The sequence below is a fragment of the Stegodyphus dumicola genome, chromosome 2, assembly GCF_044657685.1.
Source record: "Stegodyphus dumicola isolate Sdum_Otavi_A_Nest chromosome 2, ASM4465768v1".
NCBI classification, from domain to species: Eukaryota; Metazoa; Arthropoda; class Arachnida; order Araneae; family Eresidae; genus Stegodyphus; species Stegodyphus dumicola.
This window is the reverse complement of record NC_140769.1, coordinates 66,151,588-66,164,470: the sequence shown is the minus strand read 5'-3', so window position 1 is coordinate 66,164,470 and position 12,883 is coordinate 66,151,588. Positions and strand designations below refer to the sequence as shown.

The 12,883-nt window shown below is 33.1% G+C and overlaps 1 protein-coding gene across 3 annotated transcripts in view; it reads right to left on the bottom strand.

Annotated features, from left to right (window-relative positions):
* Positions 1–12,883, bottom strand: part of LOC118190665 (sushi, von Willebrand factor type A, EGF and pentraxin domain-containing protein 1-like) — a 693,686-nt gene that overhangs the window by 50,975 nt on the left and 629,828 nt on the right. For all 3 annotated transcript variants that reach the window (XM_085810736.1, XM_085810734.1, XM_085810735.1), the window contains exons 11-13: positions 12,365–12,562; positions 8,897–9,091; positions 3,231–3,437 (exon numbers count right to left, since the gene is read on the bottom strand). In XM_085810736.1, coding sequence (XP_085666862.1) covers positions 3,231–3,437; positions 8,897–9,091; positions 12,365–12,562 — 600 coding nt within the window. The remainder of the gene's footprint in view (positions 1–3,230; positions 3,438–8,896; positions 9,092–12,364; positions 12,563–12,883) is intronic.

Genomic DNA, 12,883 nt, shown 5'->3' with positions numbered 1-12,883 from the left:
TCATTTATGTGCTCTAGGCCTTCTCTGGTCGTACCAAAATTATTTTTGTTGCAATAAATTCCTGATAGAAGGACAGAGAAAATTCCTGCTAACCTCTGGTAGCCACCAGGAATCTCCGCTCTCCTTCACCTGTCACCTGATAAGATTGTTTTATAAGCTTTATATAGAGGCGCTCAAAAATTCCCAACTGATCATGATATTTAGTGGTTAATAATGCCCGAGCTATTAGTCTCATTAAATACAAATAATCGCGAAATAAAAATCCAATTTCTTTAATAGTTTTTACATGATTATAAGCTGTTTTATCAATACACTGATTTCGAAGAAATTTTTAAAATAAAATTTTGCTCAAAATGAACAAAGTTTGAGGCATTTGTCATACGTTGAAACAATCCACATGATTACTCCACGTTGCATTCCTCGCATTTGAAGTTTATGCTCACATATCAGTTACTTCTCTCTGTATTATAAATTGCAAATTAGCCAATATATAGTTTGTACTGTCAGGAGGGAATTAATTTGACAGCTTATGAACGCAATAAGCCACAATAAGAGATCGTCAGAAAGGCCATAAATATTATTTCAAAAAGCAAACTAAAAATTCTTTCACTGATACATATTTTATTAGTTAGTAACCGCTATTTCAAATGCATTTTATTACAAATTAGCAAAAACATTATTCCAATAATGAATTACATTATAAGGTATCTCTCCCGCTTTCCTAGCGTGCATTCGTGGTGTAGTGCTTCTGCACGCTAGGCCGGTATTCCAGAGGTCCGTGGTTCGATTCTCGGCGAAGGCGCTGCTAATTTTTCATCTCTCTGGCTTACAAAAAATCCTAATGTCTCTACAACATTTCTTTGAATTTTACCACATTAATCAAAATCGATCACTAAAATCTAAAAAAAAATTAATTTCAATTTAATTTACTAAAGCTGCTCAAAAGAATTTCTCCCTATTTTTTAAACCTTTAATTTCTTTTTTTCTCACTAAAGGCGCTACAGTTGCTCCTTCCTTTATTATTATTTATTTATTTTATTTCTTTTGTTCAAATTGCATATTTCTGGACTTTTGAGCAGAATACACCATGAAGAATGCGAAATCCATATTAATTTCCTCGAAAATTTTAATTATAAAATCAAAATCAGTGTGAGTTGAAGTTTACCGAATATTGATTTAAATTCTCAAAAAACGTTTAATCATGTTTTAGAAGAATTTCCATATTCAGAAAGTAAAGAAGTAATAAAGAGGAAATAGAAAAGAAATATCAGACGAAAAAATAAATTTGATACCCTAAACAAGAAAGAAATACGAGACGGAAAAATGAGTCTTATTACTAAACCCTATCCAGTAATGACCCATAAGCTGCAAGCAACAGAGTTATAAAAGTGTTCACATTCCGCGTCTTCAGATATTAAGCGTACCACATGTTCCTGATGAACATTTCCTCACCCAAGACACATACTAATCGATTTGTATTATTATATACAACGATTAGTGACGAGAAATTTCGTTACAAAAAATGAAGCTTTAAATGATATACTTTACGTAGAATTTATACATATGAGACAAAATTCTCTGTTATAGTGGATATTTTGTAGAATGTAGAATATCTCCGAAGAGAAACACGAATAAGTTACAATATTTAGGTTACTCGTATTATTGGTTTCAAGGTTGCTAATCTTTTTTATTTCAAAGGAAAATAAAATATCAGTTTTCTGGACTAATTCGAACCACTTCCTCAGGGAAGATAGGAAAAATTGTTTTGATATCCAGCTTTTACCCTTATGTCATTGTCGCTATTTCTGTACCGTTATTAACAGATGTCACACCTCCATTCTAGCTTCAATATGAGCATAAATAGTCTTGGCGCTATCTAATCTATCTTCATTTACTCCTGCGGCATGCAAGTAACTTTAAGGAATCATCCAATGGCATAAAACAAGTACAATATCAGAGTAAAATAGTAAAAATATTTATCCTATTAACTGTCTAATATTTATAGTATTGGCACAATTGTATCAAAACTTTAGTAGGAACATTATTTTGGATCATTCAGTACAACATCCGAAACATGCGTTAGTCAACTGCTAAGGGTTTTGGTAATGTTTCTAATTGATAGCGTTCTGCTAGTAGTTAAGTTTATGATATCTAAATTTATATTTGAATTTTTGACACGAAAACTAGGCTAACTTTGCTCTTTCTTCGAGTATAAAATGAACATTCATTACGTGACACACATCAGGTTTGTGAAATTTTAATTAATGTAATGTTTTGGTTCTGAATTCTTCATTGCAGAGAACATTTGTGAAGAAAAAATATTATGTATGATTAGATAATTACAATAAATGTCTTTCTTCCTGTGCACTTCTTTCACATATGAAACAGAAGGTTTCAATACTAGGGGAACAAACCTTAAGTTAGTGACTGAACAAACTGAACAAAAAATGTTTTTAAATGAAGGCTACACGTTAAGCAGTAAGGCACTGGAGGACGCTTTCTATTTTCCCACACGCGTTACCTTTGACAAGGTAGAGACGTAAGTGCTATCAAACAGGCGTATAAAAGTCGAAGTTCTGGCATGCACCGTCATTATTCTCTTTGTATTCCCCCCTTTTTTTTTGCATTTGTATTTTTTATTCAATTTGTATGTGCCTGTTGGCCCTAAGAAGACCTTGTTTCCCACCTGAAGATTTTCGTATTCTGTGTTTTTTATTCTTAGAAGTCCTGGAGTTTCACCAAAATAAAATTTGGCAAAGAAACGACGGTCTCACCTTTTCACCCCTTCATCCTCCATACCTTAAGCATGATTCCTAGCTTATGACATAAATACACGAGATGTCATCAGTAACTGTTATTGTCATTGACCCAGATACATTGCACTCCGAGCCAAATTCATGGTTATATCGGCAGGTTAGCGCTATCAGGGATTTATAATGGATCGGTATACGAATGAGGAGAACGTGTACATAATTTTTGTCTGTGAAATATGGCATGAGGACAGCAATAGAAAAAGCATTCTGCACTTAACATGGGATCATGTGATGAAAAGTTTTTTTTTGTATGCTTTAGCATTCTTTTAAATGATGTTTGATCCATTATCTTTGAAGCACGTTTTATGTCTTTTGAAAGAAATATTATATTATTAATGCTATAGGTAGGTTTACTAAACGTAATAAATACAAAAAGATTATATAATATATGCAAAATATAATACATTAGATACAAACCATAGCCTTTCTTCCTGGAACCAACAGCCATGCATTTTGGAATGTCAGGCCGTAGTTTTCCTTCCAGGCACTGTACAGGATCAGGCACTGCTTTCGCGAAGTCGTGATCACAGGAGTATCGTATCGAAGACCCATGGGATATGGTGAGTCCGGTCCTATAACCGTCAAGGTAAGAACCATGGGCTATATCTTGAAGCTCGCAGAGACCTCCATAATGAGAAAATGCCTATTATCAAGCTAAATTCTTCTTTGCAAGAAATAAAAACTTACACACACACACAAATAAAGTCTATCATAAAGCAAATTAATGTATTTGTACGTGGTCCGCCAGAAAAACGGGCTATTTTAAAAACTAAATATGTCCTAAGTCTAAATTATTTTGATATTTTTGATCATGTAATATTTAAGTACATAAGTATTTATCTTACAGGTGTTGAGCACGACGTGTCTTGAATAAAATGCCCTGTAGATGGCCACCATTTCTCTGTATACATTCCTGTAACCTCGACCGGAAATTGTCCATTACGTTGTGTAGCATCTCAACAGGAATTTCTCTTATCTCTTGTTGAATTCTTCGTTTAAGTTCTGGAATATCTCTTAGGGTTGGAGCAACAAACACTTTACGTCTTAAATATCCCCATAGAAAAACTCCGGAGAGGATGGACTACGCAACCGGTCCACCACACCAGTCCATCGCTGAACAAACAATACACTCATACGTCTAAGAACATAGCTTCCAAAATGGAGAGGTATGCTGAAATCACATACTGTTACATTTTATGGGACAGGGGGAAGTAAGTCTGATTTCGAAAAGGTTAAGATAATTTGTTGATAAAATAGATGATGGCAACAGATTAGGCCTGACTAAGCAGTCACCGACTAAACCAGCCGAAACATCCTGTGAGACAAGATGTTGGTCATAACGCTCTCTCACTCTATAGGAGTTTGCTTGAGTCCATAAATACGCATTGTGCTGATTAAATACACGATCTCGTGTGAAATATGCCTAATAAGTAAACAAAACATAACAAGGCAAATGAGAATCTTCCCATTTACACAATAGTGCGCAAAACGCACACGTGCATAGTGATTTGCGGGGAGTAGCAACTGTGGCCTTTAAAGACAATATGGGTATAAGGATGCGATTTGCAAGACGCGATGTATGCAGTTCCGTAATCCTCTTATAGCAACAGAAACAACACGTATATTGGTACTCAGCATAATCCTCTCTGTCGCATCCAACACTTTATATACCATGTGTGGCGTACGAGTCACTCCTGGCTTGTCCTCACTATACCTACTTCCTTTTAAAGACTCATATTCTAACAAATTGTGATGCGCATCCGTTCAGTGGTCCGGTACATCTCTCTGTGAGAGCCGTTTCCGATACAATTGCTGAGTTGATTGTATACTACCATCAGCCAATCCATACAGGAAATGCATGGATACCAGTTCCCGGTTTATATAACGTTGCATGGTCCTCTAAAGGTGACTACTGCTCAAATGATTAAAAATCAGATATTTCCTCTCCAGCGTCTTCATGAACAGAACAATAAAAATCAAATATATATATATATTTCTCCTAAATCCCAAATTTACCGTTCTGAGTCAGCTAGCTCTTTGATATGCAGTCACTACGAGTCAATTTGTTGTTAATCTAAAAATACCATGTGCAGGAGCTATGAAATTTATATTTCGTGATGTGGGAGACGTTGATTTGAGGGACAGCAAAAAATCGCGTTTCCTAGTATCATTAAAAAGTTAAAAGTTTTAAATTTATTTCAGTTGGCAATCATACATAATATTCACACGTCAAAAATATAAACACAGAAATTATAGCGGAGCCTAACTGAAATAAAAATTCAAAGATAACAAATAAACGTTATTAATTGATTTTCCTAACTTGCCTTCAGTAATAAAAGAATGTTTCGATGTAAAATTGTACACTGCGGAAAAAAAGAGGGGACAGTTCAATATCTCCCGTTCTTCTAGGCCGATTGACTAAATTCAACTTGCGTTTTTCATGTCTCGAATGCGAGACTTGGGATATGCATTATATTTATATATAGCATTGTTCTAATATAGATATTTTGACATAAAATCGAACTATTTTCTGAAATGCCATGCCAATTCTTTTTCATATTTCGACTCTACGATTCAAATTATGTCAAAATGCCAAGTTTTGTAAAAATCGCACAAGTAGGTTTTAAAAATTTAGCTCCTCTATGTTAATTGAATTTGGTATATATTTATTAATATATCTTTTTTATTAAACTTATTTGATTCTTCTTTCACACTTCAAAATTTAGGTACATTCCAAATAAAATTCACCCATTTTTTACGATTTATTTTTAAAATTTATATTTTCAAGTAATTTTATAAATTTTTCAAAAACATTTCGGATTACAACCTATAAAAGTTTTACCATCATCTTAAAGTAGACGTATTTCTAAGCAAAGTTACAAAAAATTAGAGTTTCTTTGTTCAAAATTTCCTAAGATATACGTGAATTTATATTTTGGTGCGTTTTGAAATTTGTCATATTTATTATAAGCGATAATAACGAAAATGTGGTTTACGCACTTTGTTAAAATTATTTGAAAGAATGAACGATGGCCCTTTTTTCTGATCGTGCATCAATTAAAAAAGGGAAAGTAAGTAGGTTACTATGCGCCAAGTAAATTGGCGCAAACTGAAAAAAATGCACCAAGATAATTTTTGAATTTCTCCGTAAATTTCCCACCAAATTTTACAAAATTTAATATTTAAACATAATTAGAGTCGTAGAATCGAAATATGGAAAAATTTGGCATGTCATTTCAGAGGAGGAAGTCTGATTTTCTGTCAAAATACCTATATTAGAAGAATGCTATATATAAATATATTATATATCCTCAGTCGCACTTTCGAGATATGAAAAGGCAAGCTGAATTTCGTCAATCCGCACAGTAGAACGGGAGATATAGGACTGTCCCCCTTTTTATTGTGCAGTGTACATCGTTAAATATTCGTGTATAAGTCAAGTTCAATACACAATGGAAAACTATCTCACAATCTGATATCTTATCTGATATCAGAATGTGATATATCTTATTCTATCTGGTATCTTAACAATATCTTGCGCAAGAATGACAAGATATTGTTAATAGAGCTATAAGACAAGAAAATGAAGTTATAATTTTATTTCTAGCATTCATTTTACAACAGAAAATATTATGCTATCAGCTAAGAGATTTTTTTTTCTGTTCATTTACTCAAAAAGCTTTACACTTAATTTCTCAAAAGCTCAAAATATTAACTCATTGGGAAAAAAGCCTATACCCTTTGATTATTTTTATTTAATGTAACGCACATACAAATTTCTTCGCGTATTTCTTTACTTACTTTATTTATTTAATACTTACTTTTCTTACTTTTATTTATTTAATAAAAGTATTTTGCGGAAAATACCACTTTCATATTTCTTAACTAAACAAAATTGTCTACGAATAGACAGCAATTTTAATGTTTGCTGCGGAATTTGCCCTACTCTATGTGCTGCACTTATATTTATAAGATCAGAATAAACCTAACGTTTCTCTAGCGATCATAAAAAGGATCACTAAAAGCTATTGAAAAGACTTAAGCTACATTTGGAACTATGTTCAGCGCATAGAAAGCACTCAAATATCCTTATCACGCAAAAGACATTAAAAGGGAGCACTTGCAGATGGCATTTCGTTTTCATCGTCACACGCATAGAATGCCATTCACCTGAAACGCAATACATACTCACTTCGAAAAATTTCATAGAGTACTAAAAGACTTTCGTAAATACCTATTTTTTCTATTGTGAAGTATGTCTGAGAGAAATAAATTTATGATTTTGTCGAATAATTGTATATCTTTATTTACTTAAAAAACTTTAAAAAAAATTTCGAAACCTAATTTTCAAGAAACAATTGTGAAAGTTTTAAAATAGTGTTCTCCACTATTTGATTTTAGTTTGCTTTTATGTGTACAGTTTTAATTGCAGGTAATGTTAGCTATAAGTAAACTAACTCACGAAGCTTATGACTTCACTTCCTTTCCTTAAGCAGTTTGCTTATTACTGATATTTACAAACGGAATGATAAATTAAGCCTTGAAATATTCTACAGAACTCAGCTGATTACCAGCAAATATTAGATTTCAGTTCTGCTTTTATAACTTAGAAGGAAGTGTGAAGAAATATGTTAAGCTTATTTCCGTATGTTGAGTGATTTAAAAATATCGAAGGCATTTAATCATCTTTAAATCTCCTATTAGTTATTGGGTGACAACTACAGAACTTGCAATATAATATAGAACACTCATGAAAAACACTCAAGTAACTTCTTCTTTTGGTGCTCTTGTTTCAAGAAGATTTTCGATATAAAAAATAGAGTTATCCATTCTTTTTTATTTGCATAACATTCAAATCCATTTGAGTTGCAGATATTATTCGAGAAGATGACCAGCGAACCTACTTTACGGAGAAGATTTCTTGTTAATAGGATCATTCACCGCATAAGGATGTAGGCAGTGTCCGACTTCGGGTTGCATGTAGCAAATAGTTCACTTCGCAGTTTCCAGCCTCTTGTATGCGAAGAAAATGGGCGATTTTGATCCGCTATTTATTGGTGCAACACCGGAGTACCTGAACCACGAGACCCTACCTCGATCGGAACATTATACATTTCAAAATTATGTTTGACACAGTTAAAAAAATTATGCAAAGCTCTCATATAGAAGTATACATCAGTATATCGGGGGTGTTGACGCACCCGCCACTAACATGTTGACGACGATTGTAAGATTATGTGACAGCTGTTACTATAAATTTTCGTAAATATTTGTGTCATGTAATTGAATCTTGGTTTTTGTATATTGTTATAATGCTAAGTATTATTTTTATTTAATTATTTGGTTACTTGCTGAACTTTATGTTATACGTTTAGCGTGTATGCTTTTATTTAATGGAATTTTCGGCCACTTATTGCATTTGTTCCTCTTGTTGCTTATGTTCTCTTGTCTGACGTAGTCAGCCCAAGCTCACGAAATTTCTCGTGGTCAGGAGCGCTAGAATGCGCCTGCCGTTGGCAACAGCCTTGACCACCTTACAGGTGACAGTGCGATTTGGCTCAGTTCCGCCCCCAATTTCGATGGAGAGCACCCCGAGATGGGCGAGTCCGAGGGTTTTACACCCCTCTCCCCTTCCACCAAACCACATGAGAGGACTTTCTGCTCGCCGCATATTTAGAGTGCCGCCATGTTACATCGACATTTACAAACATGGTGAACTTATCTCTCACATGAGAAGATCCTTGCTCTCCAGAAAGAAAAAGGGTCTCTGCAACTTGCAGGAAGTTGAATATAACTGTTCCAATGTGATTTAAGCGAGAAAAAATGTTAAAAATGGGTGCGTTGCAAGTATATTTTACTCAAATATATTAAAAATTAACGATAGTGTCAAGAACAATAGTATCTATAAAAATTTACCTTTACCATTTTTTGGTTGACTTTGAGTTATTAGAAATATCTTCGCCTAATTAATTCAAACAGTAAAATGATTTTTGTATCTGGAAAACCTTTTCACATAATTAACTAATATTGCCAATAGAAAAAGAGAAAAATATTGAGATTGAAACAGAATATTAAAGACTTACCAGGCAGGCATTTAGGCATCTTGTTCACCGCCCATTCTCCATACCAACATCGGATAGCCTCGGGACCCATTAACTGGAATCCATCTTCACAAGAAAGATTTATTACTTCGGTATGTTCAATATAATTTTTGGTTGTCACTTCTTGATCAAAATGGTGGTAGATGCCATTTTGTGTATAGGGAACTTTACAAGGCGCTAGAAAAAGAAGAAACAAGCACGAATTAACCATTTGTCCGTTAAATCTTATATATTCTAGCTCTTTGTCTATATGGAAGTTTCAGGAAGTGCTGAGGTTTTAAGAATAAAACAAATTCTCATGCTATTTTTAAGTTACTTAATTTCTACCCATATTCAGGGCGGGCTATCTTGAAAGCTCAAGAAAGGTATAAGCGATGTACATCCGACGATCCGCCGTAAATACACTCCATAAATATATCTATCAGAAAAAAGTACTTATTGAAATTGCTTTAAGAACAGTAAATAGATGAAATCAACGTGTCAGATTATTAAGTTTAATGCTTTTACAGTTTTATGTAATTTCTTATTAATTCCTAATAGGACTTCAAAACTAAGCCCATCAGTATACCACTAATCAGAAGGACTTAGAATCTCAATATATGCAATATGTTTTTAGTAAACTCTTCTGTTAGTAATATATACTTTTTCATACTTGTAATCCTTTCTGATCTGAAGCAAAATGTAAAACACATGAGCTAGAATGCTGTACAGACTAAATTTGATTGCCAGTTACATAATCCTGAGACTATAAGGATTAATTCCAAATTGCTTGGAAAACATTCCTTGTTTCCCCGAAAGGCAGAGACAGAGAGAGAAAAGGAGGTGGTCGGAGAGCGAGAAACAATGATTAGCATTGAGAGTTTCGCTGAAAGGAAGAAATAGAAATGATTATAAAAATACGAGGTCTACCCTGAAAGCAACCCGCCATTTTGAATAGCTAGGAAACACTCTGTAGATGTACCATTATTAGTCAAATAACCGGAGTGGTCTGTATTGCATATTGATGAAAACTGTTATTGACTGTTAAACTGTTATTGCATATTTATGAAAACTGTTATGCTTGACGACTGTTATTTCGAAAAGACTTTGCTGTTGAGTAAATTCCTGAGCACATTATTGTCGTTTCCTTAATGATTAACGGATACAGTTGTGAACCTCAATTTTAAGAGCACTAGAATTATACCTGGACTTCGTTTTTGTAACATTCTTAAATTCCTTCTTAGAATAGGAAAAAGAAGTGCAAATTCGTCATCTACTCGCTGTGATTTCGAACAAAATGATGATACGATGTATTGAATGTTTATTCGTCGGCGCTTTACCTTCGAGTGAATAGTCATATGTCAGACTATTCATGTATGTCCTCTAAACTCCACTCTAGTTTACTGTCAAATTACATCAAAGCTGTATGACACATTTCGAAGTGATTTGATACATGCCTGATACAATATAACCTTTTTCGAAAACAAATTGTAATATTAAGAAGCACGTGGGAAGTAGGGTTAAATCGGTAGTCCCTCTATTCGCAGTTCACATTTGCTGCCTAGAGGAATACCAAATTTTAACCTTGGTTTATTACTGCTTCTTATTTCAATAAATTTTTAGTTATTCAAAATCAGTTGAGATATGCTTTTGAAATATTTGCTAATCAGATTTCTCGCATTGGAATTAATATCTTCAAAATCTGAAGGAGATATCAGATTTTTAAAGTGTAGTTAAAAAAATAAACACCTGTATATTGTATAATAACAGACTAAGCTGAAATCTTTTTAAAAATAAATTAATTAAATATGTTTTTGCCTTCAGGAGTAAAAGTTTTATTGTTTTGGAAAGAAATATCTGTGATTGTCTTATAATACACAAAACATGAAATCTTAAAAAGCTTCCTTAAAGACATATTCGATAATCATGAAAATATGGTAATATTTTGGACATTTTACATAAAGTGAAACAAAACAGTTTCAATGAATTTTATAAAAAAAATTGACTGCAAATCCAATTAAAACTGTTTGAAAGTCACATAGATATGCGATTGCGGAATAGTATAAAGCATTAACATAAAATTTATTACATAAGAAGTAATAAATATTTAATGATGATATATTTTAATTTAACCATTTAAAAACAATAAGCTTCGATTAAAATGTCACATTCCTTTTATTTAAAGTATAGGAACTTTTCTTTTTATTTGATGTTTACTTAACGCTTTGTTAATTTAAAACATTTAATAAAATAAAGCTTACGTTTAGAGACTTTAAGAAAAATAAATATCTATTCAAATGCTGCAATACTTCTTGGTAATTTATTCAACAGTGATGGCCCACCAGCCGCGCAGCTGTAAAATCGCAGGGTAGTTTGGTTCGAGTTTCGAACCCCACGAACTGGCTGGCTGTATGGGCGTTTTCGTTGTTTTTCCCATGTGTAAAGTGTATACGACTTAGTTCCCCTTAGAAAGTCCTCCACGAAGGCATCCTTCCTCTTAGCAGATAGCCCTCGAGTGCTTTGCCATAATCAAATAAACAAAACCAAACTATTCAACTGCGGCTACTGATTCTTCAAAGGCTAACATGATATGCTATCTAAGTACGGTAGTCGCGGCTATTTAAGCACGGCCAGTGGCGCCAATGAATGCAAACATGAAACTGTGATTTATACTGCTTACTGACTAGAATAGATATGCATGACTGGAGCATTTTTATGTTCATAAAGATATATATACAGTTAGGCTTTTTCTTTTACATAGTTTGTAATATAATAAAAGCAGAGAATAGCGAAATTAATAAAATAATTAAGTTTTAATTGAAGACTAGCAGAATGTAATAAATCAACTAATAAAAGCGCCTTTTCACTTCCACCCACAGACCTGCATTCATATTTGACATTACTATTAGGCAGGTCTAAATATGGTACAGTAAGAAAAAGTTCGCTGAAAATGATTAGATATTTATATTATTAAATAATTATTATTATTTAATGATTGTTTAAGACTAAGGTAAAATGTAACAACAGAGAAAGAGGTGGTTCTGAGTAGGGATGACATATGGAATTTTATAATCTAGGAATGAATTTTATTTCTTAAATTTAAGACCTAAATACGTATTAAAACTAATTTCGCCTTTGCTTTGGAATTCTTATCTATCGTTTGAGAAATATCTGTACCTCTTTTTAAAATATTCGAATGAAAAACATTGCTTTTATATTTGAGAGAATTTTTTTTTAGATAGTTTTGATATTAAAAAGGCATAGCTTTTGTATTTTCTAATTCTCTAAATCCCTTGTATTGGAACGAACTCATGTTCAACTAGTAAAACATTACTTCACTCACTCTTAGAAATCGAACTATCTATGCTTTTAAGTGTCAGCTGGAATAGTTAAGATAAATGTAAGGAATCATAATGGTCACATGAAGCAGAAATTGGCAAGTCGACATTGACACGTACGCAATTTACGTACTCGTGACACATTCTGGTTTTCTAGGCTTCCATCTTCCTGCAATGCACCTCGCAGTCCTGTTGCCGATGTTGAGAGAATAGCCTCCTCCACAAGTCACTTGGATGACAGCCCCTCTGGAAGCTAAGGCATTTGATCCGCGACCTTTTCTCAAAACCTTCACCTCCATCCACGGTGTTTCCTCCACTGCTTTGCAGAGGCCTAAATAGAAGAAATATTAATGAGGTCTTCCCCAAGATATAAAAATTTTCAAAAGAACAAAAGGAATTTTAATATTCTACATTATCATTAATTTAACTATACTAAATTATAAATTCTGTATAATAGAATATGTATTATAGAAAGAGATTTATGGTTTAAGATCACTAAAAATGCTAATTGAAAAATATAATACAGTTATCTGCTGAATAACCGGGCTTTGCCTAAAAAAAAGTTTAAGTTCGTTTATAACAGAACAATGGAAAAATTACTGCCGCAAATCATCAGGATAAAATAAAGTTTGTATGGTAAAATCAAATAGAA